At 41.5% G+C, this 27,709-nt stretch overlaps 2 protein-coding genes across 3 annotated transcripts in view; both read left to right on the top strand.

Annotated features, from left to right (window-relative positions):
• LOC124595794 (phospholipid scramblase 1) overlaps nt 1-27,709 on the top strand; it is a 160,287-nt gene that overhangs the window by 52,878 nt on the left and 79,700 nt on the right. For both annotated transcript variants that reach the window (XM_047134682.1, XM_047134683.1), the window contains exon 4: nt 11,979-12,086. In XM_047134682.1, the coding sequence (XP_046990638.1) occupies nt 11,979-12,086 (108 nt within the window). The remainder of the gene's footprint in view (nt 1-11,978; nt 12,087-27,709) is intronic.
• On the top strand, nt 1,544-11,829 carry LOC124595795. The gene is made up of 2 exons (XM_047134684.1): nt 1,544-1,956; nt 11,729-11,829. Exons 1-2 carry the CDS (start codon nt 1,697-1,699, stop codon nt 11,802-11,804), a joined length of 336 nt encoding a protein of 111 aa, XP_046990640.1. The 5' UTR covers nt 1,544-1,696; the 3' UTR covers nt 11,805-11,829.

The following is a 27,709-nucleotide window of genomic DNA, read 5'->3' as shown; positions in this document are numbered from 1 at the left end:
TTAAATGGGAAACCAGAATTATTCATGATATATCATTTAGATCAATCAGGTAGTGCAAGGAATAAAGATAATCTTACACTTCCTGTCCGATAGTTAAATTTATATGGTCAGACTCCCTAGTGTAGGAGAATGTAAATCTTCAGTAGACTAAAAGATAAAAACATTCAGAACATAAAAAAGAAGCTACATGATCCTCTGATACAGAAATGTTTCTATGCAGTGGAAGTGTTCGTGAAGGATGATCTGATAATTGAAGCAGGATGTCATTGATCATTAACACTGTTATGAAATATAATTTTATTCTCAGGAACAAATACTAACTCAGAATACACTTCCATCTCATAAATTGAAATTGTATAAAAGTTTATTGCATTACTTATTTTTGACATGTTTTGCACTGTTATCTGATGATTTATAAGTGTGTGTTATGAGATGGATAAATCACTATTCTTTGTTCAGATTTAGCATGACCAGGCACTTCTTTCATAGGGCACATATTATATCAGTTCGAAAATTATCATTTACCGTACTAAGTTGCTATGATGCAAACATTGTTTAAAGTCTGCATAAATGCTCACAGAACATAACTCAAAATAATAGATGGAAATTCATGGTATCTTTCTATCAAAACAAAAGCACTGTAGAAATTCTACTTACATTATTTAATTTTAAGCTTTGCAAACATTTCAGATAGACACCACACCGATTTCTCCTTAAATCTTTGCACTAACACTTAAAATCCGTCATTTGCTGATGCTGATTGTACCACTACACTGTGTATATTTTTTATTAACATAATTTAAGAGAGAGAAAATTTAACATGTTATGTGTAAACTGTATTCCATAATTGACACATTAGTAACATTATCTCTACACTTTCTTGTGTATAAACTGAATTACTTTATTCTCCAAAGTATTTAAATCATAACTTGTATGCTTTACATGTAATATGTGATACAATCCCATAATATAATTTCTCCCTTAAAAGTTGCGTGGAGACTGGAGGTATACAGTTGAGCAGGATGTGTGTTGCCTGCTGCACCTCTTTAAGTGGCTGTTCCTGCCATCAGTCTAATAATAGATGTCGCAATGGCCACTTACATTGCCAATTGCTCCATCACAGCTGTTGGTTCTCTGTAGTAGCAGTTACCACCATGTGCTTCTAGATATCTTTCCATGTTAGCTTTGTGTTTATATTAAAGTCATACAAATTTTGTTGATAGTGCTCTCTCTCTGTTACTGAATACTCGGGAAATGTGTCTTTGTAAGCTTCACTGTTTACCCTTGTTGGGGGATATTTACTATTGTCCTGTAGTGATAAGGATGTACAAAGGTTGCAGATAAGAAGTAGACAAGCAGGAAATTAATGCCACACGTAAGAATGTGAGGATGTGACACTGAGTATTATATGTTGTGATCAGTGAATGAAGTTGCATATTGGGTGTCCCTTGTGTCACAAGATAAGCATAAAAAATTTTTATATAATAATTACTTTAAATTTACACCGATAGGCTCAGTGACTCATAATTCATGATAATGTGTACCACACCAGATGCAATTAAAATTCTGCATAGATAGCCAGCTATTTGTCACCAAAAAGTTTAAGAATTTATTATCTTTAATGTTGCATGGCACATGATCATTTGAAATTTCTCAATAATATCAAAATATTTTTAATCATTAAGTGAATGACAGAATGTTTACTGAGGAAAAGCATCCTTTTGAATCAGAGAAAAATTGCGGAGATTACAGAGTTGCTTGGAAAGCACGAAGTGTGAAACACATTGCTAACAGTTTACAGAACAAGTGTAAACAGATAAATAACGTTAAGAAATGTGTTCTTAGAAGAATTTGGAAATATTTATCTGAATTTTCAAGAAGTGTTCCAGATGATGTGTTGCTGGGAACAGCAACTGACATAGCATATTTTAAATTCCTAACAGATGAAGAAAAAAGGTCAGCATTTATTAAAAAGATAATAAGGTTCAAAGAAGTAATACATAGAAATTGTGCTAATGATTTGGAATTAATGTTTATTTTGTTAGTATATGCATTTGTTAGGTATTTATTATGATATACTATAAGTATTGATGGTTTTATGTAAATTTACCTGATGAAAGAAGAGTTTTATCAGTTTTTGGGCATGCAACTGGGTCATCATTAATGCTCTATTATTACTACAGATAATAAACATCCAGCTGTTTTAAAAGAACATCAAGTTGCAAACTTCCATTCCAGTTTTTCCATGTTACCCTATATATAAACAAGTTATTGTTTTCATCTAATGATAAACATGATAATCTTGACAACTATCCTTTAATCTGTTTGTTGCTGTGTTATACGATAGTTTCTTCATTTCATTGTATTTCTGATTATTTCTTTTCTCTTTCAATTTTTTTTTTTTCTATGCTGTTCCATCTGTTATCAAATGAAGTCTTTTGAATTCCATACAGGCCTAATTTTTTCTAAGGTCACATTTCATCGTAGAGGTGTTTCGTATAAATTATTTTCTTTGTTCTCTGTATGTGGAAATCTTGTGATTTTTGTCGTTTGTCTGCCCACTTTGCCATCTTTAGGTAAGACCATTCTTCATATGCTGCTGCTGCTGCTGCAGTTGTTGTTGTTGTTGTTGTTGTCATTGTCATCATTTTCAGTCCAAAGATTGGTTTCATGCAGCTCTCCACACTGCTCTATCCTGTGCACACCTCTTCAACTCTGAATACATACTGAAACCCGCATCCATTTGAATCTGCTTAGTCTACTTGTCTCTTGGTAACCCTCTGCAATTTTTACCCCTCCCCATTACCAACACACTTCACCCCAGTACTAAATTGGTGATGCCTTGATATTTCAGAATGTGTCCTATCAACCAATCCCTTTTAGTCAAGTTATGCCACAAATTTCTTTTTTCCCCAATTCTATTCAGTACCTCCCCTTTAGTATCATGATCTACCCATCTAATATTCAGCATTATTCTGTAGCTTCCCTTCTTTTATTGTCTGATTTGCATATTGTCCATGTTTCACCTTAGTACAAAGCTACACTCCAGACAAGTGCCTTCAGAAAAGACTTCCTGATGTTTAAATTTGTATTCAGCATTAACAAATTTCTCTTCTTCAGAAATGCTTTGCTAGCTAGTGCCAGTATACATTTCATGTCCTCCATATTTTGGGCATCGTCACTTATTTTACTGCCCAAATAACAAAACTCATGTATTACTTTCAGTGTGTCATTTCCCAATCCAATTCCCCCATCACCTGATTTAATTTTGCTACTCTTCATTGTCCTTCTTTTGCTGTTGTTGACAGTCATCTTATATCCTTCTTTCAAGGCGCTGTCCAGTCTATTCAGCTGCACTTCCATGTTCTTTACTGTCCCAGACAGTATTACAGTCAGTGTCTTTGGCAAATCTCAGTTTTTTTTCCTTCTCCCTGTTCTTTAATTTCTTCTCCACACTTTTCTTTGGGATCCTTTACTGCTTCCTCAATGTACAGATTGAACAACATTGTAGATGGGCTACAGCCCTGTCTCACTCCCTTCTCAACCACTGCTTCCATTTCATGCCCGTTGACTCTTAGAACTGCTGCTTGGTTTCTGTGAAAATTGCATGTAACCTTTTGCACCCTGTGTTTTACCCCTGCTAACTTCAGAATTTCAGAGAGTGTATTCCACTCAACATTGTCAAAAGCTTTCTCTGAGTCTACAAAATCTATAAACATAGGTTTGTCTTTCTTTAACCTATCTTCTAAGATAAGTCGTAGGATCAGTATTGCCTCGCCTATTTCAACATTACTCCAGGACCCAAATGATCTTCCCCAAGCTCATCTTCTACCACATGCTATTGGTCACTGTTTTGGTCTTACCTGTTTTTCATATTTATCTCTATATTTTCATATATAAATTTCTTACTGGTTAAAAAATTCCTTCTACCTTACATGCTGGGTGTTCTGCGGCTTGTAAGTATTTGTTAAAAGACATCTTGCTGTAAACCATGAGCTAAGTGTAAAAATATTGAATTGTCAGACAGTGACAATAGTGCCTAATACAATGAAGAAGATTGGCCATTTAATATTTGACTGCTATAACATGTCCACACAACAACCTGTATACCATAAAGATCCACATTGATTTTAACATCATAAAGATTTTATTCTTAGCACTCTTGCCATTTGATATGGGCATACAAGATATACATTAGTGATGATTTGTTGTTTTCCATTGTTGCTGTATTTCGGGGTTGTCCAATTCTTACTTGAGTCTGGTACTACTTTAAGTCTCGAAAATAGTTTCAACTTTCGTGTATTTAACTGTGTCACAGTTTTGCAACGTTGCGGTTTTATAAGAGTACACCTTTCCCATATTTGAAAGTTGAAGCAAATGTTCCCCACTGAGAATCAATATTTTCTTTAGTAACTGAGGAAGGCAACTTATTCTTTGAATAATGGTAAATAATATCCTGTAATGCTGCAGTGATATCCTACCTCTTGTTTCTGCACGCTTGTGTGTATTATCTAGTATCTCTTTCTTACCACATATTCCTCATGGTGTACAGCAAAATGTCTTTTAACAAATTCTTCTACCTGGTTTGATCATATGACAAATTCTATAACAATATTGGAAATACCTTGATGGAGCAGTACGTAAAAAAAGGGAAAGGTAATCCTCATCTATAGTGGATTGATGAGTGGAGTACAGAAAAACATAACAGAAAACAGCATTCACACTAGCTTTGGAGCACTAGCTCGTTTTCTAGCAGTATTACATACATCAACGCGAACATCCAAACACACACTCCTGTGGCCACGACATTAGTCTTGCTGTTATCATGGGAGTGTACGTTTGGGTGTCTATGTTGTTGTATGTGTGGATGTGTGTAATACTGCTAGAAACAGAGCTAGTGCTCAAAAGCTACTGTGAATGCTGTTTTCTGTTATGTGTTTCTGTGCTCTGTGCATCGGTCTGAGTTGTTGCCTTTCCTTTATTTTATGTGTGATAACTTCTGTCACTTCTGTGTGTGGTATGAGATGCTGTATTTTTTACAGATCTGTAGTTGAATTATATCCGGTAATGCTCCGGGAATTAGGTTGGGGAATGAGACACTGAAAGCTGTAGATGAGGTTTGTTACTAAAGTGGCAAAATAATTGAAGGTGGAAGAAGGAGAGAGGCTATAAAATGCAGACTAGCAGTAGCCACAAAGTGCTTCTGAAAATGAGAAACTTGTCAACAATAAATATAAATCAAGTGTTAGGAACTCTTTTCTGAAGGTAGTTGCCTAGAGTGTAGCCTTGTATGGAAGTGAAGCATGAACGAAAACAGTTGAGACAAGAAGAGAATGTTTCCGAGATGTGGTGCTACAGAAGAATGCTGAAGCATAGTTGGGTAGATCAGGTAACTAAGAAAAGGAGGGGGGTGGAGGGTTACTGAATCAAATTGAGTTGATAGGCTTTACCCTGAGTCATCAATAAATCATCAATTTGTTAATGGGAATTTTTGAGGGAACTTTGTAGAGGGAGTAGTAAAAAAAGTAAAGCAGTTCTCAACTTGAAGTTCGGTTTGAACACCACAATGCTTTACTAGGTGTGGTCCTATTGGAGGTAGTAAGCAGTTACTTTCCTCCAACCTTTGCCCTAGCAGATTCAAATGGATGTAGGTTGAAGTAGTTATGCAGAGATGAGGAGACTTGCAAGGATTAGACTATTGTGGAAAACTGCATCAGTCATCATACTGAAGATCACAACAATACTAAATACTGTATTATAATATATGGTATTCAAAGAAGTGGTGGCTCTGAGAGGATCATCAACTCTCCACCTGTCACATCCCGTCTTGGACAACAGCAAGCGAGAACCCTTCTCCTTAGCCTGTGACTGTAAACACACACCTTTGTGAAAGTATCATTTGCACTCTGGCTACTGCCCAATAATGTAATAACAAAATAGCAGTTATGAGATGTATATCATTGGCATTGCTTATGTTACAACGTTGTCTTCATTTTCACAACTACCACTGCCAGAGCTTATTTTGTTCAGCAGTGGAGCTGTGGCTGCTACTTGTCGATAGTGTTGTTGGACTGAAAATGCTGAATGATATACGCTGAAGAAAATGTTCTATTAGCAGAAAAGTGTCAGAACTGGAAACTAGAGTGATACTACAACAGTGGGAGAGACTTTCAAAAAAATCTAGTTGCTTGGTTTCCTTATCAATTTGGTATTTATTTGTGGAGTCAGTCTGTAGTTGATAAGGTTCCTTGGCATAGAGTTTTTTCTAATCCTAAGCAGATTAATAGGCTCAAAAGTGAATGTCACCAACTTGACCTTGTATTGTAAGGAGAAAAAGCACTTTTGCAAGACATCAGTCCCAGCAATAGATCCAATGTGAAAATTTGGCCATAATTCTGATAGTATGCAGTTATGGCCTTCTGAAAGTGCAGCCTTTAACCTCCACACATTGTTTGTCAATCACTCTGCCCCATTGCAGCAGCCAAATGCCCAAGTGGGAAGTACTTTACAACGGAGTGACAGTCAGAGCCCTCTTGCTTGTGGCATGTTGACGGCAAGGAAGAGTATGGGAGAGATGGAAACGTCTGTCCACTGTGTTTGGGAATCTTGCTTGAGAACATAGTATTCTACACAGAAAATAGTAAGTGATATGAGAGCACATAATATAACCACCTCATGCACATATACATTCAATATTATTTTAACAATATTCTCTTTGTTCTGCAGTGATATATACACCTCACAGTCAAAATGAATAAACCAAGTCAACTGTAGTATTATTATGAAATAAAGTGAAGCTAAAGATTTTCAATGTGTCATTGGATCATGCCAATGTCATTGAAGAATTGTGTATCTCCTGCAAATGTACTGCACGGTAACAGTGTGAGCATTAAAATCTCAAAACAGCACTGTTGGTAATTAAATAGCGCTATGATGCTACTTTAATGACACACTCATTCGCTTCATTCATTTACATTGCATTTGTGAACTGCAACGTAAAACTATTCACAATGAACAAAGCATGTTATCAATGTCCAAACAGTATTTCACAGAACTATTACTCACTCCACCATACAGTACTTCACACTCGGGCATTAATTAGCTGCAGTGAGGTGGAAGCAAGTGACAACCTGTGTGCAGACATACTTCAAAGCTGTGTGTTCAGAAGATCATTACTGTGTAATATCATAGTTACAGCACAAATTTTCATGCAGGAGCAATTGCTGGGGCTGATATTTTGGAAGTCTGCTTTTTCCTTCTTGAAATATGACATCAGTTTGGTGATGTTTTCTTCTCAATATACCTCTGCTCCACTTACCCTTCAGTAGACTTACGAGCACTGACCATATCATTCTTTTTGTGTAGTCATGGTTACTTCACTTTGGAACATCTGAAACTTGTACTGTATTGTATGTTAACCGGGGACCTAGAAATGATGGAGAGGCTCCGTCCCAGCCGCAGCCCCCCCCCCCCCCCCCCCCCCCCAGGGAACGTCTCACACCAGACGAGTGTAATCCCTATGTTTGCGTGGTAGAGTAATGGTTGGGTATGCGTACGTGGAGAACTCGTTTGCGCAGAAATCGCTGATGTAGTGTAACGGAGGCAGAATAAGGGGAACCAGCCCGCATTTGCAGAGGCAGATGGAAAACCGCCTAAAAACCATCCACAGACTGGCCAGTTCACCGGACCTCGACACAAGTCCGCCGGGCGGACTCGTGCCAGGGACCAGGCGCTCCTTCCCGCCCGGAAAGCCATGCATTAGACCGCACGGCCAACCGGGCGGGCTATCCTCTTGTAACTATCTCTTTCTCTGATTAAACTCCTTTTGTTTTTCATAGTCCACCTTAGAAAATGTGATTTTCAGCACTACATCTCCATATTTCTGTGAGTGTCTTTCAGTGGCATATTAGGAATTACTTGAATTCTGAATTACAGTTGGAAAACAGCTGCTTTCTTGCTAATATTTTCTGAAATTTGTCAAAACACCTGTTATATGTGATCGTGTAATCCATCTATGCTCCAAAGCTTTCCAGATTCATTAGCTGATCACTTGCTATTACTTCTTCTCAGTTTGTGCACAAACACTTGTCCTTACTACGTACTGTTCTTAAAGCACGTACTTAAAGTTCTTAAAATACTGTTCTTAAAGTAAACATTTCACATTCTCTACACCATATAGCACAAGTTGGTTATAATTAACCTTTCACTACTAGAGCCAGTATTGACGAAAAACTGTTTACTGTACCAGTGCCCAACTTTATAAGAATAATGATGATACTGTGGGCTGCAAGATTTGCGTTGTTAGTAGTGTTAGTGTCATGACTTGCCATTAAGCACTGGCACTGGTACATTGATGTAGGATAGAAACGCAAGCATCAGTTTGCATTACAGTTGCAGACAGTGAATGTGGGTCTAGACAAGGTGAATAGGGCTTTACTTGTAAAACTTTTTTTTTCCAAAACAGCAGCAATAGTACTGATGCTCTTCATGAGTATTGATGCATTAAAGGAATCAACTGACAACCTTGGGAATTGCTTCTGAGAGGGGTCATCGGCCAATTGCACCACAAATTGTTGAGCAAGTTACTGTTGTCATGGCTGAAAATGCTAAACGCAAAGTACCATCATGAAGCAGTGCACGAGCTGTGTCATGATAGCTGAATATTCCACTGCGCACAATCCGTAAAGTGCTGCAAACAGTTGTGAAACAGTATCTCTAGTGCAACTCCAGGCTGTCATGGATACAGATGGTTGTCACACTGAGCAGCATTTGTAACATGGTACATGAACGTGGGACAGTTAACAAAGGTTACTGTTTCATGTGGGATTTAAAATCTCTTTATTCCAATGGTTTATTTGTTACTTCTTTTCTGCCTGTTTGTTCAAATGCTCCCACAAAGTTTCATGGTCCTATCATCTCATGTCACAGAGTCCCACTCAAGTAGTGAAACTTCAATTATACTTTAAGAGCACACAGGCAAATGAATATAAAATAAGTGCATGTAGAGGATCAATGTACATCAGTTCTGTTTCGCAAGATGAAGTAGCTAAAGCAATAAAAGGACTAAAAAATTCCAAATCGGCAGGTATTGATGGTATACCTGCAACAATGTTAAAGAAGAGCGCATCAAACCTAATTGAAGTAATCACACACTTATGCGACTGCTCACTTCAGGCAGGCACTTTCCCTGATGTGTTGAAAACATCAAAAGTTATTCCTGAATATAAAAAAGGGGATAAAGACAATGTAAATAACTACAGACCCATCACAATTTCCTCCTGCATCTCTAAAGTACTGGAAAAAGTTACGTATGAGAAACTTATGAAATTTATAAATAAAACAGCATCCTATGTAATGAACAACATGGATTCAGAAATAAGAGGTCAATGACAACTGCTGTCTATGAGTGCATCAATTCTGTCCTAAACCTGATGGACAAAAAAACAGGAAACAATAGGAGTCTTTATTGGCTTGTCAAAAGCTTTTGACATGGTGGACCATAAAATTCTGCAATCAAAGCTAGAAAGATATGGTATTCGAGGTCTGTCCAACAAGTGGATCAGTTCCTTCCTGACTAATTGTATGCAGGCAGTGTGCGTCAAGCACACAAATATTGAACTAAAAACTGTATATAATCACTTATCTGACTATAAACAAATAAAATGTGGTGTACCCCAATGATCAGTATTGGGACCCCTTCTATTTCTTCTGTACATAAATGATCTAAGCTTAAATGTTGATGCACACAAAACAATCATATTTGCAGATGACACCTTGATTCTACTAAAAGGAGACGACGATGAACAGTTACAGCAGACAGTAAACGTGGTCACGAAACAACTTAGCAGCTGGGCACAGAGTAATCAGCTTGTAATAAACAGTAAGAAAACCGTTGCTCTAAAATTCCACAATGTTCCTAACAAGGACATGTTTATCCCACCAGTCTCTATCAATGATGAACCAGTTGGTAACAGTACTGAAACCAAATTCTTAGGACTTTGGCTGCAGAGTAACATCAGATGGAATAAGCATATTGAATATCTCAATGCAGAACTGAGCAAAACATGTTACCTTCTTTGTTCATTAAAATCATGCTGTAGTGAGAAAACAATATTGAATGCATATCATGTGTACTTTCATTCTCGTCTTAGATATGGGGTCACCTTCTGGGGAAACTCTAAAACAGCTAATAGCACTTTTAAACTACAAAAAAGGGCCATTAGAATCTTGTTTGGGTGCAAGCCTAGAGACTCTTGTAAACCCCTGTTTAAGAAATCTGGTATTCCTCCATTACCATGTGTATACATTATGGAAACCCTTTTGTTCTTTAAATTAAATGTAATAGGCAAGGACCAGAGACTGCAAAAAACTGTGATATACATGAGCACTTTACCAGACAAAACAGAAACTTACATATGGCTCAAATCAGCACAGCACTGTGCCAAAAAGATACTTTTCACATGGGAGTTAAGCTTTATAACAAACTCCCTGAAAACATAAAAGCTGTCACTGAGGTCAATACATTTGGAAAATCTCTAAAGTCATATTTACAGCATCACTGCTTTTACTCCATTGAAGAATATTTAAATTTATGAAATGTGTTATATAAATACTTACGTGTAAAGTGTATTATTGTAAGCTTAAATATGTATGCCTTGAAATGACTTTCAGCCTGTATATTTATAACTTGACTTGTCCAATGTCTTATGCATAAGCTGCTATGTAGACAACAGGACCAATAAAATACAATCTACAATCCTGTACTCTTGTGTAGCTGTTTTTGTTTCACATCACTGTTTGTTCAGTGTTGTATTGTTGTGTGTCCTCTGAAGGCTATTAAAAAGTACATCTGTATTTAACATGTTTCTTGTAGTAGCCATTTTTGCATGCTGCACATCGAAATTTTTATTTTTATTTATGCATCCAGACATGTTTTGCCTTTTTTTACAAGGCATCTTCAGTGGGTGTCCTGAAATATTACAAGATTTGTCCATTTTTGCGCATAGGTTATGGCTTCACATCTAGGCTATAGATTTAAAAACAGTTCTGTAATGTTTTTTTATGAAATGGAAAGGTACTTACAGGTAACTTCTAATTCCTTACCCGTAATTACCTTTCCATTTCATAAAAAAACGTTAAGGAACTGTTTTTAAATCTATAACCTAGATATGAAACCATAACCTATGTGTAAAAATGGACAAATCATGTACTATTTCAGGAAGATGCCTTGTAAAAAAGGCAAAACGCATCTGGGTGCATAAATAAAAATAAAAATTTGATGTGCAGCATGCAAAAAAAGACATTTTCTTTGTAAACAACTACAATTTACATATGTATTTATATCACTTTTGTGCCATGTGAACATTTCACATCTATTGTTATTCAATTTATAAAGTTGAAACATTTACAATGTAGACATTTTTGAAAAGTAGGTTTAAATTTATGATCTCCTACCATCAGTTGATCAAATTTAAATGCAAATTTGGACATATATAAATCGTATCTTAATGTAGATCAACCAAACAAGAAAAATGTCATTCCCACCTGATCACATAAAGAAGAAATGCACCTGTAATGCACAAACTCACTTGTGGGACGTGTCAGAAAGTTGAGCTTTCACTGATATGAAACAGAAAATAGTATTAACATTATTTTTATAAACTATATATTACAGTATAGAAGTTGTACTGTATGTTAGCTGTTATTTCATAAAAGTCTGTTTTTTCAGGTTAGTAGCTGCTGTGAAACAAAAGCAACTTGAAGACTCAGCAAACCTGCTATTTGATGCTTTTGCGACAATGTAAAATACCAAAACTTTAGTTTCCTAGGTATTCATTTGCCCTTTTTTTATAATTTGTTTTCTGTTGTTGCTTGGAAAATGAAGATAGCTGTGTGAAACCTTTTTTCCATATTCCATGTTTCAAATGAAGTTCACTTTATGTATAAAAACTTAACATTGTCTGTTCTATTCCTTTCAGGCGACTGGATGAATATGCCACAAGGCAATCCCAATGTACCGCCAGGCCTCGAGTACCTTACACTAATTGACCAGTTGCTTGTGCATCAAAAAGTTGAACTACTGGAAGGTAAGCTGCAACATTTACAGATGAATGAGTTGTTGAACTTGTACTAGCAGTTCTGAGATATTCATACCATTTCTTTTTTTTTTTTTTTAATCATTTTGCCATAGGTTAATAACATGTGGTGAACTTTGTCACCAGTGGAAAGCTGTTACGCACTGAAACGGCAGTTAGTTGATCTTGTTGTTGTTATGGTCTTTGGTCCAGAGACTGGTTTGATGCAGCTCTCCATGCTACTCTATCCTGTCCAAGCTTCTTCATCTCCCAGTACCTACTGCAACCTACATCCTTCTGAATCTGTTTAGTGTATTCATCTCTTGGTCTCCCTCTACGATTTGTACCCTCCATGCTGCCCTCCAACACTAAATTGGTGATCCCTTGATGCCTCAGAACATGTCCTACCAACCGATCCCTTCTTCTAGTCAAGTTGTGCCACAAACTTCTCTTCTCCCCAATCCTATTCAATACTTCCATACGTGGCTACGCTCCATACAAATACTTTCAGAAACGACTTCCTGACACTTAAATCTATACTCGATGTTAATAAATTTCTCTTCTTCAGAAACGCTTTCCTTGCCATTGCCAGTCTACATTTGATATCCTCTCTACTTCGAACATCATCAGTTATTTTGCTCCCCAAATGGCAAAACTCCTTTACTACTTTAAGTGCCTCATTCCCTAATCTAATTCCCCAGCATCACCCGATTTAATTCGACTACATTCAATTATCCTCGTTTTGCTTTTGTTGATGTTCATCTTATACCCTCCTTTCAAGACACTGTCCATTCCGTTCAACTGCTCTTCCAAGTCCTTTGCTGTTTCTGACAGAATTACAATGTCATCGGCGAACCTCAAAGTTTTTATTTCTTCTCCATGGATTTTAATACCTACTCTGAATTTTTCTTTTGTTTCCTTCACTGCTTGCTCAATATACAGATTGAATAAGATTGGGGATAGGCTACAACCCTGTCTCACTCCCTTCCCAACCACTGCTTCCCTTTCATGTCCCTCGACTCTTATAACTGCCATCTGGTTTCTGTACAAACTGTAAATAGCCTTTCGCTCCCTGTATTTTACTCCTGCCACCTTCAGAATTTGAAAGAGAGTATTCCAGTCGACATTGTCAAAAACTTTCTCTAAGTCTGCAAATGCTAGAAACGTAGGTTTGCCATTCCTTAATCTAGCTTCTAAGATAAGCCATAGGGTCAGTATTGCCTGACATTTTCCGATATTTCTACGGAATCCAAACTGATCTTCCTCAAGGTACGCTTCTACTAGTTTTTCCATTCGTCTGTAAAGAATTTGCGTTAGTATTTTGCAGCTATGACTTATTAAACTGATTGTTCAGTGATTTTCACATCTGTCAACACCTGTTTTCTTTGGGATTGGAATTATTATATTCTTCTTAAAGTCTGAGGGTATTTCGCCTGCCTCATACATCTTGCTCACCAGATGGTAGAGTTTTGTCAGGACTGGCTCTCCCAAGGCTGTCAGTAGTTCTAATGGAATGTTGTCTACACCTGGGGCCTTGTTTTGACTTAGGTCTTTCAGTGCTCTGTCGAACTCTTCACGCAGTATCATATCTCCCATTTCATCTTCACCTACATCCTCTTCCATTTCCCTAATATTGTCCTCAAGTACATCGCCCTAGTATAGATCCTCTATATACTCCTGCCACCTTTATGCTTTCCCTTCTTTGCTTAGAACTGGGTTTCCATCTGAGCTCTTGATATTCATACAAGTGGTTCTCTTTTCTCCAAAGGTATCTTTAATTTTCCTGTAGGCAGTATCTGTCTTACGCCTAGTGAGATAAGTCTCTACATCCTTACATTTGTCCTCTAGCCATCCCTGCTTAGCCATTTTGCACTTTCTGTCGATCTCATTTTTGAGATGTTTGTATTCCTTTTTGCCTGCTTTATTTACTGCATTTTTATATTTTCTCCTTTCATCAATTAAATTCAATATTTTTTCTGTTACCCAAGGATTTCTACTCGCCCTCGTCTTTTTACCTACTAGATCCTCTGCTGCCTTCACTACTTCATCCCTCAAAGCTACCCATTCTTCTTCTTCTACTGTATTTCCTTCCCCCATTCCTGCCATTTGTTCCCTTACGCTCTCCCTGAAAGTCTGTTCATCCTCTGGTTTAGTCAGTTTATCCAGATCCCATCTCCTTAAATTCCCACCTTTTTGCAGTTTCTTCAGTTTTAATCTACAGTTCATAACCACTGGATCGTGGTCAGAGTCCACATCTGCCCCTGGAAATGTCTTACAGTTTAAAATCTGGTTCCTAAATCTCTGTCTTACCATTATACAGGGTGTCCCAGCTATCTTGTCCACCCAAAACATCTCTGGAACAATAACAGCTATTGGAAAACTACTTTCACCGGTGTCAATGTAGGGCTGGGGCCCATGAATGTACATATTTGGAAACATTCTAAAAGGAAAGCATATGTGTTTTTTAACACAAACTTATGTTTTTTAAAATGGACCTCCTATATTTTCTCTTCAGCAATCCATAGCATGAGAAAGCAAATACACAATGGCGTTTATTGCATTGCAATATTCCCATTACATCCCGAGATATTGAGACGCGAAGTTGACGCTTGAAACACCCGACATGCGCTGCTAGCGCATGTCCTGAGGCTCAGGCGTGAACCCCATGCTGACCGTAATCGCGATGTGATTGACATGTGTAATCACACCTCCATACTTATCAAGAGGATGGCAGCAGACCGTATTATTCGTTTCGGACCATCGCGATTACGAGCAGCATGGGGTTCACGCCAGAGTCTCAGGACGTGCGCTAGCAGCACATGTCGGGTGTTTCAAGTGTCAACTTTGCATCTCAATATCTTGGGATGTAATGGGAATATTGCGATGCAATCAACACCATTGTGTATGTGCTTTGTCATGCTATGGATTGCTGAAGAAAAAATGTAGGAGGTCCATTTAAAAAAACATAAGTTTGTGTTAAAAACACATATGCTTTCGATTTAGAATGTTTCCAAATACGTACATTCATGGGCCCCAGCCCTACATTGATACCAGTGAAAGTCGTTTTCCAATAGCTGTTATTGTTCCAGAGATATTTTGGGTGGACAATAGCTGGGATACCCTGTATAATCTATCTGAAACCTGTCAGTATCTCCAGGCTTCTTCCATGTATACAACCTTCTTTTATGATTCTTGAACCAAGTGTTAGCTATGATTAAGTTGTGCTCTGTGCAAAATTCTATCAGGCGGCTTCCTCTTTCATTTCTTAGCCCCAATCCATGTTCACCTACTACGTTTCCTTCTCTCCCTTTTCCTACTACCGAATTCCAGTCACCCATGACTATTAAATTTTCGTCTCCCTTCACTATCTGAATAATTTCTTTTATTTCATCATACATTTCTTCAATTTCTTCGTCATCTGCAGAGCTAGTTGGCATATAAACTTGTACTACTGTAGTAGGCGTGGGCTTCGTGTCTATCTTGGCCACAATAATGCGTTCACTATGCTGTTTGTAGTAGCTTACCCGCACTCCAATTTTTTTTATTCATTGTTAAACCGACTCCTGCATTACCCCTATTTGATTTTGTATTTATAACCCTAAATTCGCCTGACCATAAGTGTTGTTCCTCCTACCACCGAACTTCACTAATTCTTACTATATCTAACTTTAACCTATCCATTTCCCTTTTTAAATTTTCTAACCTACCCACTCGATTAAGGGATCTGACATTCCACACTCTGTTCCGTAGAACACCAGTTTTCTTTCTCCTGATAACAACGTCCTCCTGAGTAGTCCCCGCCCGGAAATCCGAATGGGAGACTATTTTACCTCCAGAATATTTTACCCAAGAGGACGCCATCATCATTTAACCATACAGTAAAGCTGCATGCCCTTGGAAAAAATTACGGCTGTAGTTTCCCCTTGCTTTTAGCCGTTCGCAGTACCAGCACAGCAAGGCCGTTTTGGTTAGTGTTACAAGGCCAGATCAGTTAATCATCAAGACTGTTGCCCCTGCAACTACTGAAAAGGCTCCTGCCCCTCTTCAGGAACCACACATTTGTCTGGCCTCTCAACAGATACCCCTCCGTTGTGGTTGCACCTGCGGTACGGCTATCTGTATCGCTGAGGCACGCAAGCCTCCCCAAACTGTCTTTGTGTAGCAAGAAACATTTTCGGAAACTGATTGTTATGTGGACAATGAAACAGGCAATTTATTATTGGTCAGATGCTATTGGGTTTTCATCTCTTTTTTTCAGTGTCCGAACATGAGAGACAAGATACATTGCATGTTTCTGTGTATTCTGAACTCATTGCTTGAAATTATAATTATGTGAGGAATCTGGACAAGTAAAAATTAATCACATCACCTGATTAGGGATTTCTTTATGAGTTATTTAGTGTTCCATTTCCTGCCCCCTCACACTTGAATCAAGGAAGAAAGTGAGTGAGTATCCTCATTAATGCAGCCCTGAGATATCTCAAGTGAACATTGTTGATAAAATACTATAGGCCATTTTTAAAATAAAACATTTATGTAAAACCTCAGAATTACACTCCCCCACAATATTTCATAAATACGATGAAGAAGACACAACACCAACAACTTATTTTATCATCTGTGGCACTGAAAATGGTAATTCTTTGGTTGGAATGTCAGCTGGTTGATGTGTGGTCACTCTAAATCTTCCTTTCATTAAACTAGTTAATGAATGTAATGGTACCTTGTCTCTGTGTGTTTTGAACATTCATAAAATTCTGGCCCATTGATAAACTTGATAATGATTTTGTTATCTATTTGTGAAATAGGAACTCATGATTCATCAACAGCTGCAGTTTCTTTCAGAAGTTGCTCTAACCACACAAGTGATTTGGAAGTTTACTTTCAGCCACATATTCTCTGTCTTTGAAGAAAGACCAACACGAAGCTGTAATTTAACTTTTTACGCAAAGGGATCGCCATCAAACTTGAGTACAATTCTACTATTTGATTGTCTTGTGCATTTATCCCCACCATGGTCAACATCACTATAAGCTTCAATACTACACTCATCATTCTTCTCAAACTTAGTGCCATGTGTAATTGTTTAAGTAAGATATCTGAGTATTTTTTGAGCAGTGCGAACTACACCTATGTTGTTGAGTCTTAAATTGTGGATACAACATTAACAGCAAATGATAAATTTGGTTTTGTGCCCTGTGTTAAATACAACAAACTTACAAATATTTCTTGACAGGGTTCATTATTGTTAAAAAAAACGTGACTCTCCAAGTAACCAACGTGGTTCGTTTGGTAAAGATAATGGTCTTACATCCATCGCACCATATTTGTTTAAAATTCTCTTCACATATGCAGACTGATTTATTTGGGTACAATTGTCAAATTCCCTGATTTGCAAGCCAAGGAAGTAATGAACATTTTCTACTGTGATCTGAAAACATTTATCACAATGTTCAATAAATTTAGTTGTTGCATTCCTGGAACCCATAGCCAACCCATCAGTAATGTAAAATAGCATTACCAGGTTTTCAAAGTAGAACATAAATGATTCTGCGTGGCTCTACCATAAATTACATTCACTGAGAGATTTAAAAAGAGATTCCTATTAGTATTTTGAGGCATGCTTAAAACTGTGCAGATTCTTCAGCAATTTAGTGCAACACCTGTACCGTCTGGTTGATAGTATGTAAATTTCCCAAAAATACCATTGAGAAATGACATTCTTACTCAAATTGCATTATACACCATTCATTTTGAATTCCAGCACTCAACAGGGCTCTCATCATCTTAAATATTGCTGTGAGGTTAAATGTGTCAACAAAATCTGTTCCAAATCATTGAACATATCATTTTGGAACCAGTCAAGCCTTATATTGAACCACTGCATTATTTGCATACAGTTTTCTGACAGAAACACATCAGTCTTCAATCATAGTTTGTAAACTAGTTCCTATGTTTTGCTTTTTTTCAGTGAAATTATGTCTTCCTCCAGTGTTGTCTTCCATAAAGTGCAGTAATTGAATGTTTCCATCCAGTTGAGAGAGCAAGCCTATGTACATCTTAATTATGGAACTCCTTGCCACCAGCTTTGACATAATTCCTTCACAGCTGTAACTTGAACTAGAGTCTGTATTGTTTTAATTGACCATGATAATTTTTCTTTACCTTCATCTTCATGTTGTGAAAGGTATGTTACCATGAAACTGGAAAAATCATCCTTGAAAACAGCAAAGTATTGGAAACTCTGTAAATTATTTTTTTATGATGGTCCACAAACATCTGTGTAAACTAATTATCCAGGTTTAGTAGGTTTCACCATTCTTTCACCAAATGCCAGCAGATGTTTCTTGCTGTAGATACATGTCTCACAAAATCTGCTGTCAGTCATTGTCTTTTTACCACAATCCTTCAAAAACTAGTGCATGTAGTACTTATTTTGATAACCCAGTTTTTCTTACCATCCGTATAAGGTATCATCACTTTCTAAAACAAACAACACAAGACTATTTGTGAGAAACAACCATCACAGCCAAATGATAAAGCTCATTTTCGACACTGGATGCAGCAACAGCATTTGCTACACTATTTGTGCCAAAGACCCATGATTGCCAACATTTTAATTATTTGATCTATTCCTTTCTGTGCAGTGCTCTTAACACAGAAAGAATCAATTTCTGTTGATTGAATACCTGCACATAAATTTGACTTGCACCAAATGTTCCAATTTCTACTCTATTTTTGCCAATATACAGCTGTCTTGGAGTTTCAAATGGCTTAGGCATGGTGTACCAATCATGTTGATTTGTTTTATAATGTATTGCACCACTGTCAGTGTTCCATTTGTGAAAGTCCGGTTTGTTTGTATCTACAGAAAAATTGTTTTGTCACACCATTAAAACTATCTTCTCAATTTTTGCCCCCCTGTGGGTTCGGGGGTAAGAATAGGCCCGCGGTATTCCTGTCTGTCGTAAGAGGCGATTAAAAGGAGTCTCAAACATTTCGGCCTTAATGTGATGGTCTCCTAAGGGGTTTGACCACTACCTTTCAAAATTTTCTGTTAGTGCATACCATTTGGGGAAGGACGCATACCATTTGGGGAAGGATGCCTTATGTGGTGTATTATATATCCATCTTGCCCTAAGGTCTGGCACACCCGATATTGTCATGGAGTTAGACTTACACCAAGCTTCCGGCCACATCAGCTGCAGTGTGTTCCCGGTAGCATACATTCCCTCCATTATGCTCTTCCACCTTTGCCCTCGTGATGTACATGGATATTCGACACCCGACATCCAGCACGGTAGCCAGTCCGTTGTGGTGGGGTCGTCATGTACCCTCTTGGTGGTAGCCCCCTGACTACACAGGGATCGTACTGCTGATGCCTGAGCTGCTACTTCCCCACGTATGCCGAGGAGTAGATGCCTATCCCTCTGGGGCATTGGGACTCCCGGCAAAGACCATCCTGCCAGGTGGTCTTTGCTGTGGCTGGGTGGCGCCTGTGGGGAGAGCCCCTGGTCGGAGTGGGTGGCATCAGGGCGGATGACCCGCAATGAAGCGTGGTACATCATCTCTCGCTGGTGGGCTTCCACCAGCAGTCTCTAAGCGATCGAGGTCTAACCTCAACGAGAAGAAATTTGATCCGAGATCTTTTCCTTCCCTGGCCACTCCATGGGAGGAACATATGGCCAAAGAACGCAGTGCTGATTATTCACCCCGGTACCTAGTCTGTACGCGAGTTGATGGTAAATCATTTATGCCAACCAAGCCCCAGTTTTTTGTGGAGCATTTAGAGGACAAGTTCGGTGAGGTGGAGGGCTTGTCTAAAACGCGCTCTGGATCAGTTCTAATCAAGACAGCATCCTCTGCCCTGTCACGGAGGTTGCCCACTTGTGATAAGAGTTTGCCCCATAAGAGTTTAAACATGGTCCAGGGTATTATATTCCACAGGGATCTTCTTCTGCAGTCGGACGATGAACTACACACCAACCTAGAACGATGAGGTGTTCACTTCGTCCGGCGTGTCCATTGGGGTCCGAGGGATAATCAAGTAGCCACCGGTGCCTTCATCTTGGCATTCGAGGGTGATATCTTACCCGAAAAGGTCAAGGTGATGGTTTACCGCTATGATGTGAAACCATATATCCCTCCTCCAATACGGCGTTTTAAATGCTAAGTTTGGGCATATGTCTTCCCGATGTACTTCCAGCATCACATGTCGAGATTGTGAACGTCTTTCGCATCCCAATACTCCATGTGCTCCACCTCCCATCTGTGTTAAATGCGGAGAACACCGTTCCCCCTGCTCGCCGGACTGCAGGATATGGAATATAAGACCCTGGACCACCTGACATACTCCAAGGATGGGCAGAAATATGAGAGGCTCCATCCTGTGCCAATGACATCGACCTATGCCGCTGCTGCAACGATGGTTCTCCCATCTCCCGTGTTGTCCCGCACGGTTAGCTCTGTGATCGGTCAGCATCCACCAGCCCCCTTCAACCTCCCCCCCCCCCCCCCCCCCCCCTCTCCCAACCATCGGGGACATCAGTTCCCCCTTCCCAGCCGGAGAAGTGTAAGACTTCTTCAGCTACTCTCGCCAGGAAGGGGTCCCTTGGGGACCTCCCTTCGCAAGTTCCGACCAGCGGAAATGCGGACACCCGCAAGCGGCTGAAACAACCACCAGTCGCTGGTCGTGGGGCCTCACGGTCGTCGTCCGTCCCTGAGACGGACCCAGTGAAGCCCTCCCAGCCTGAACCACCGAAGGCACAGCGAGAGAAGCAGAAAAAGAGGAAAGCCCCAAGAATCCCGACATTGCGGTGATACCCATCCCACCGCTTCCTACATCCTCTGCGTCTGAAGACGAGGTGGAGATTCTGGCATCCCCTGAGGACCTCGATCTCGCTGGTCCCTCAGACGCCATGGATAGCACTAGCACAGGTGCTCAATCGGAGGCAGCAGGTGACCCAGCGGCGTAATCTGCCTTCCCAGTCCCTTCACGCCTTTCTCAGCCATGGACGATACTATACTCCAGTGGAACTGCAGCGGCTTCTTCCACCATCTAGCTGAGCTCCGACAACTTATCAGGCTTCACTCTTTCTTCTGCATTGCTCTTCAGGAAACTTGGTTTCCAGCAATGCGAACCCCCGCCCTCCATGGCTATTGGGGTTATTATAAGAATCGGGCAGCTTATGAAAGGGTGTTTGGTGGCGTCTGCATCTATGTCCTTCACTCTCTCCACAGCGAGCCTGTCCCTCTACAAACACCTTTAGAGGCTGCTGCTGTTCGTGTGTGGATGCCACAGGCTGTTACTGTCTGCAGTCTTTACCTTCCACTGGATGATGATGTAACGCAGCATGTCCTGGCTGTGCTGATAGCCTAATTGCCACCACCTTTCTTGTTACTGGGCGACTTCAACGCCCATAACCCTCTTTGGGGTGAGTCAGTGACAACAGGTCGAGGCGCCACCATTGAGCATGTATTGGCACAGCCCGATCTCTCCATTTTAGATGATGGTGCCTTCACACATTTCAGTGTGGTGCATGGCATGTACTCCGCCATCGACCTTTCGATCTGCAGCCCTAGCCTCTTACCTTCTGTCCAATGGAGTGTGCATGACGACCTGTGTCACTACTGACCACTTTCTGATCTTCCTGTCACTGTCACAGCGCCACTCTTCTGGGCGCCCTAGCAGATGGGCTATGAATAAGGCTGACTGGGACTTGTTCTCCTCCATTGCCGCTATTGAGCCTCTCTCCATTGATGCCATTGATGCGGTGGTTCAGTCAGTCACCGGCATCGTTACTGCCGCAGAATCTGCCATTCCCCATTCTTCTGGGTCCCCTAGGCGGAGGACTGTGCCTTGGTGGTCGCCTGCGATCACCGAGGCGATTAAAGATCGCCGGCGGGCGCTCCAGCATCACAAGCAGCATCCATTTTTAGAAAACCTCGTCGCCTTTAAACGGCTCAGTGCGCGGGCCCGCCGTATCATTCGTCAACACAAGCAGGAGTGCTGGGAGTGGTATGTGTCCACCATTGGCCTCCATGTCTCTCCATCGCAGGTCTGGGCCAAGATTCAACGCCTCTATGGCTATCGGAACCCTATCAGTGTCCCTGCGCTCTCACTGAATGGAGCAGACTCCGACGTAATTGCCAACCTCTTGGCAGAGCATTTTGGTCTGAGTTCCACTTCTGCGAATTACCCCTGGCCTTCCGCTCCATTAAAGAGCGGATGGAACGTTGGAGCCTTTCTTTTCGCACCCACACTTCTGAATCCTACAATGCTCCATTCAGTGAGTGGGAATTTCACAGTGCCCTAGCCGCTTGCCCTGATACCGCACCTGGGCCAGATAGCATCCACTGTCAGATGCTGAAACACCTTTCAGTGGACTGCCAGCAACGCCTCCTCGACTTTTACAACCGTCTATGGGTCGAGGGTGAGTTTCCGTCACAATGGCGGGAAGGCATTGTCATCCCCGTTTTGAAACCTGGCAGCAACTCTTTGGAGGTGGACAGCTACCGCCCCATTAGCCTCACCGACGTTCTTTGCAAGTTGCTCGAACGGATGGTGAGCTGGCGATTGAGTTGGGTACTCGAGTCTCGGCTCCATCTCAGGGTGGGTTCTGTAAAGGCCGTTCTGCCACCGACAATCCGGTGAGCCTGGAGTCCGCCCTCCGTATGGCCTTTGCCCGCCGTCAGCAGCTCATCGCTGTCTTTTTGACATGCGGAAGGCGTACGATATGACGTGGCGCCATCACATCCTCTCTACACTTCATGACTGGGGTCTTCGGGGTCCGCTGCCGATTTTCATCAGAAATTTTCTGTCGCATCGCACCTTCCGCATGCAAGTCGCGGCCTCCCATAGTTCCTCCCAAGTTCAGGAGAACGGGGTACAACAGGGATCGGTCTTAAGTGCCTGTCTGTTTTTAATTGCAACTAACAGGCTCGCTGCGGCAGTGGGAACGTCTGTCTCCGCTTCGCTGTATGCTGACGACTTCGGCGTCTACTGTAGCGCCATTGGCATTGCCGCTGCTGAGGGTCAGCTGCAGGGAACTATCCGCAAGGCGCAGTGTTGGGCTGTAGCGCATGGGTTCGAGTTTTCTGATGCCAAGACCTGCGTTATGCATTTCTGCCGGCGACGGACTGTTCGCCTGGAGCCACGGCTTTATCTTGACGCCGAACTTCTTGCTGTGTTGGAGACACATAGGTTTTTGGGTGTGGTTTTTGATGCCCGGTTGACTTGGCTGCCACATATTCGGCAGATTAAACAGATGTGTTGGCGGCATCTAAATGCTCTGCGATGCTTGAGCCACACCAGCTGGGGCGCCGACCGATCTACCCCCTTACGGCTCTACCAGGTGTTAATCCAGTCCCGTCTGGATTATGGGAGCCTGGCTTATGGCTCAGCATCCCCATCTGCGCTGCTGGTGCTAGACCCAATCCTACACAGCGGAATACGCCTTGCCGCTGGTGCTTTCCAGACCAGCCCTGTGGACAGCATACTTGTGGAGGCAGGTGTCCCTCCACTGCGGGTACGGCACCAACGTTTACTGGCCGCTTATGCTACACATGTTCGTAGCTTGCCCGGCCGTCCTAATTATCGTCTCCTGTTTCCGCCGTCGATCGTCCGTCCCCCAGATCGTCAGCCATGGTCGGGTTGTACGATCGTGGTCCGCATCAGAGAGCTTCTCTCCGTGTTTGGAGTTTTCCCCCTTCCACCTTCTTTTCGGGCCCCATGGTGTGTGCCCCACCCTTGCCTTCGGCTCAACTTGGCACAGGGCCCAAAGGACTCAGTCTATCCATCCGAGCCATGTATCTGGGCTCTGGCATTTTTTACACTGACAGTTCGATGGTTGCTGGTCGTGTTGGTTATGCTCTCACTCTAGGGGACCATTACAAACAACGATCCTTGCCGGCTGGCTGCAGCATTTTCACTGCTGAGCTGGTCGCCATCTTTCGTGCCCTAGAGTATATCCAATCCTGCTCAGGTGAGTCCTCCGTTATCTATAGCGATTCCCTGAGCGGTTTACGAGCTATCAACCAGTGTTTCCCTAATTCTCGTCTAGTGATGGCTATCCAGGAGTCCCTGCATTCTCTCCTGTTGTGGCCACTCTGTGGTCTTCATGTGGACCCCAGGCCATGTTGGGATACCCGGCAATGAAACTGTTGGCCGCATGGCGAAAGAGGCCACCAGTAAACCATCTCTGGACATTGGCCTCCTGGAGACTGATTTGCGAGCTGTGTTACGCCGCAAAGTTTTCGTGCTTTGGGACGCTGAATGGCGCGATATGACCGCGCCTATTAAACTCCGTGCTATCAAGGAGACGACGACTGTGTGGCGCTCCTCCTTGCGAGTCTGTCGCAAGGAGTCTGTCGTCCTCTGCCGACTGTGCATTGGGACCACACGGATGACGCATGGCCACTTATTGCACCATGAGGACCCCCCTCTATGTCGCTGCGGTTCGGCATTGACAGTGGTCCACATTTTGTTGGCCTGTCCACTCTTAACTGTGCTCAGGCAGACATTTGCGCTGCCTGACACGCTCCCTGCCCTTTTAACTGATGACAATGCTATGGCGGGCTTAGTCTTGCATTTTATTCGGGCAGGGGGCTTTCATCACTCAATCTAAGTGTTTGTCCTTCTTTATTGATTCTGGCCTTTGGCCAACGATTTTAGTCTGAGTTTTTAGTGTGTTTTTTCTTTCAGTGGTTGACTTTTCCTTTTTTGTCTCTATGGTCGGCCAACCACTGTCACACTCTGTGTGCTTTTAATTCAATTTGTCTGTTCTCTGTCTGAGTCTGTGTTGTCCTGTGTCGTCTGTTGTCTCCTTTATTCGTTTTTACTCTGTGTGGGTGTTTTTCAGTTGTGGAACAAGGGACCGATGACCATAGCAGTCTGGTCCCTTTAATCCCACAAACCAACCAACCTCAATTTTTGAAGTATCTTTGTGGCTTAAATTTCTTGAACTTCCCATTGATGTTACACAAGTTGACAGAATAATACAGTCTTTTCCTTTGTGCGTGCTAGAGCATTTGCAAGCTGCTGTTTTTCTCACATCCAAAGCCGAACCTGTGTCACTTTGTTTTGATATGTGACCTACTTTGCCACATGAAAAGCATTTTCTTAAATGAGACATTTTATACATGCGTGCTTCAGATGCAGTTTGATCGTGCCATTGTTGGTGTTTGTTAACCTACATTTTTGACATCATTCCTTAGCAGCACAATCGTATTCACAATCTGTTATTCACAACTCATAAAATAAACACATTTTTTAAACTTACTGAATGTTTTGTCTTCAGCAGATAAATCGTCCCATGTAAAATCAACGTAATAGGACTCTCTGAGCAAAGTTTGCAAAAATCGTGCATGATATCAGTGTAAAGAAAAAATCTGGTGTTAGTGAGAAAATTAGATATTTCCTTGCCTTTCCATTAGCCTTCATCCATGCAGTAAGATCGGTTTATTAATTTTTCAGCACTTTCTTCTGATTTAATCAATTAAAGTATTTCATCACATTCGGTTTTTGTTTCAATATTATGAGAAATAAAGTTGCTACTCACCATATAGCGCATATGCTGAGTCACAGATAGGCGCACCAAAAAGACTCTCACAGTTAAAGCTTTTGGTCATTAACACCTTCTTCAACAATAGATACACACACACACACACACACACACACACACACACACACACACAAAACTGCAGTCTTAGGCAACTGAAACCACACTGCGAGCAGCAGCACCACCCAAGCACAATGGGAGTGACGACTGGGTGGGGTAAAGAGGCGGCTGGGGCAGGGAGAGGGAGGGGATAGTATGGTGGGGTGGCAGACAGTGAAGTGCTGCAGGTTAGACGGAGGGCAGGGAAAGGTGCGGAGTGGGGGGGGGGGGGGGGGGGGGGAGTAGCGGAAAAGGAGAGAAATAAAGAGACTGGGTGTGGTGATGGAATGACAGCTGTGTAGTGCTGGAATGGGAACAGGGAATGGGCTGGATGGGTGAGGACAGTGACTAACGAAGGTTGAGGCCAGCAGGAATGTAGGCTGTATTGCAGGGAAAGTTCCCACGTGCGCAATTCAGAAAAGCTGGTGTTGGTGGGAAGGATCCATATGGCACAGTCTGTGAAGCAGTCATTGAAATGAAAGATATCATGTTTGGCAGCATGTTCAGTAACAGGGTGGTACACTTGTTTTTTTACCACAGGGTCGGTGGCCATTCATGTGGACAGACAGCTTGTTGGTTTTCATGCCTACATAGAACGCAGCATAGTGGTTGCAGCTTAGCTTGTAGACCACATGAATGCTTTCACAGGTAGCCCTGCCTTTGATGGGACAAGTGACGTTAATGACCGGACTGGAGCAGGTGATTGTGGGAAGATGTATGGGACAGGTCTTGCATCTAGGTCTATTACAGGGGCATGAACCATGAGGTAAGGGATTGAGAGCAGGGGTTGTTTAAGGATGGACGAGTATATTGTGTAGGTTCGATGCAAGAAGATATGTAATCAAAACATTGGCGGAGAATGTAATTCTGTTGCTCCAGTCCTGGGTGGTACTGAATTACAAGGGGAATGCTCCTCTGTCACCGGATGGTGGGGCTTTGGGGGTTAGTGGGAAACTGGAAAGGTTGGGAGGATAATTATGATGAGTGAAGGCTTCAGTGAGACTCTCGGTATATTTCGAGAGGAACTGCTCATCCCTGCAGATGCCACAACCACCGGTGGCTAGGCCATATGGAAGGTACTTCTTGGTATGGAACGAGTGGCAGCTGTCGAAGTGGAGGGATCACTGGTGGTTAGTAGGTTTGATATGGACGGAGGTCTTGATGTAGCCATCTTTGAGGTGGGACTCAACACCTACGAAGGTGGCTTGTTGAGTTGAGTAGGATCAGGTGAAGGAAATGGGGGAGAAGTTGTTGAGGTTCTGGAGGAATGTGGATAGGGTGTCCTCAGATTCAATCCAGATAGCAAAGATGTCATCAATGAATCTGAACCAGATGAGGCGTTTAGGATTCTGGGTTCCTTTAGATGGCCCATGAATAGGTTGGCATAGGATGGTGCTGGTACTGCGAATGGCTAAAAGCAAGGGGAAACTACAGCCGTAAATTTTCCTGAGGGCATGCAGCTTTACTGTATGATTAAATGATAATCGCGTCCTCTTGGGTAAAATATTCCGGAGGTAAAATAGTCCCCCATTCGGATCTCCGGGCAGGGACTACTTAGGAGGACATCGTTATCAGGAGAGAGAAAACTGGCGTTCTATGGATCGAAGCGTGGAATGTCAGATCCCTTAATCGAGCAGGTAGGTTAGAAAATTTAAAAAGGGAAATGGATAGGTTAAAGTTAGATATAGTAGGAATTAGTGAAGTTCGGTGGTAGGAGGAACAAGACTTTTGGTCAGACGAATACTGGGTTATAAATACAAAATCAAATAGGGGTAATGCAGGAGTCGGTTTAATAATGAATAAAAAAAATAGGAATGCCCGTAAGCTACTACAAACAGCATAGTGAACGCATTATTGTGGCCAAGATAGACACGAAGCCCACGCCTATTACAGTAGTACAAGTTTACATGCCATCTAGCTCTGCAGACGACGAAGAAATTGAAGAAATGTATGATGAAATAAAAGAAATTATTCAGA

The sequence above is a fragment of the Schistocerca americana genome, chromosome 2, assembly GCF_021461395.2.
Source record: "Schistocerca americana isolate TAMUIC-IGC-003095 chromosome 2, iqSchAmer2.1, whole genome shotgun sequence".
NCBI lineage: Eukaryota > Metazoa > Arthropoda > Insecta > Orthoptera > Acrididae > Schistocerca > Schistocerca americana.
Note: the sequence above shows the minus strand (reverse complement) of the source record. Positions and strands in the feature narration are given on the sequence as shown.

Bases quoted from the DNA above. Each gene is read 5' to 3' on its own strand.
- LOC124595795 (XM_047134684.1), top strand. From the start codon at position 1,697: ATGTTTACTGAGGAAAAGCATCCTTTTGAATCAGAGAAAAATTGCGGA. The intron at 1,957-11,728 runs GTCAGCATTTAT...CTGTTTTTTCAG, and splicing joins CTAACAGATGAAGAAAAAAG to GTTAGTAGCTGCTGTGAAAC.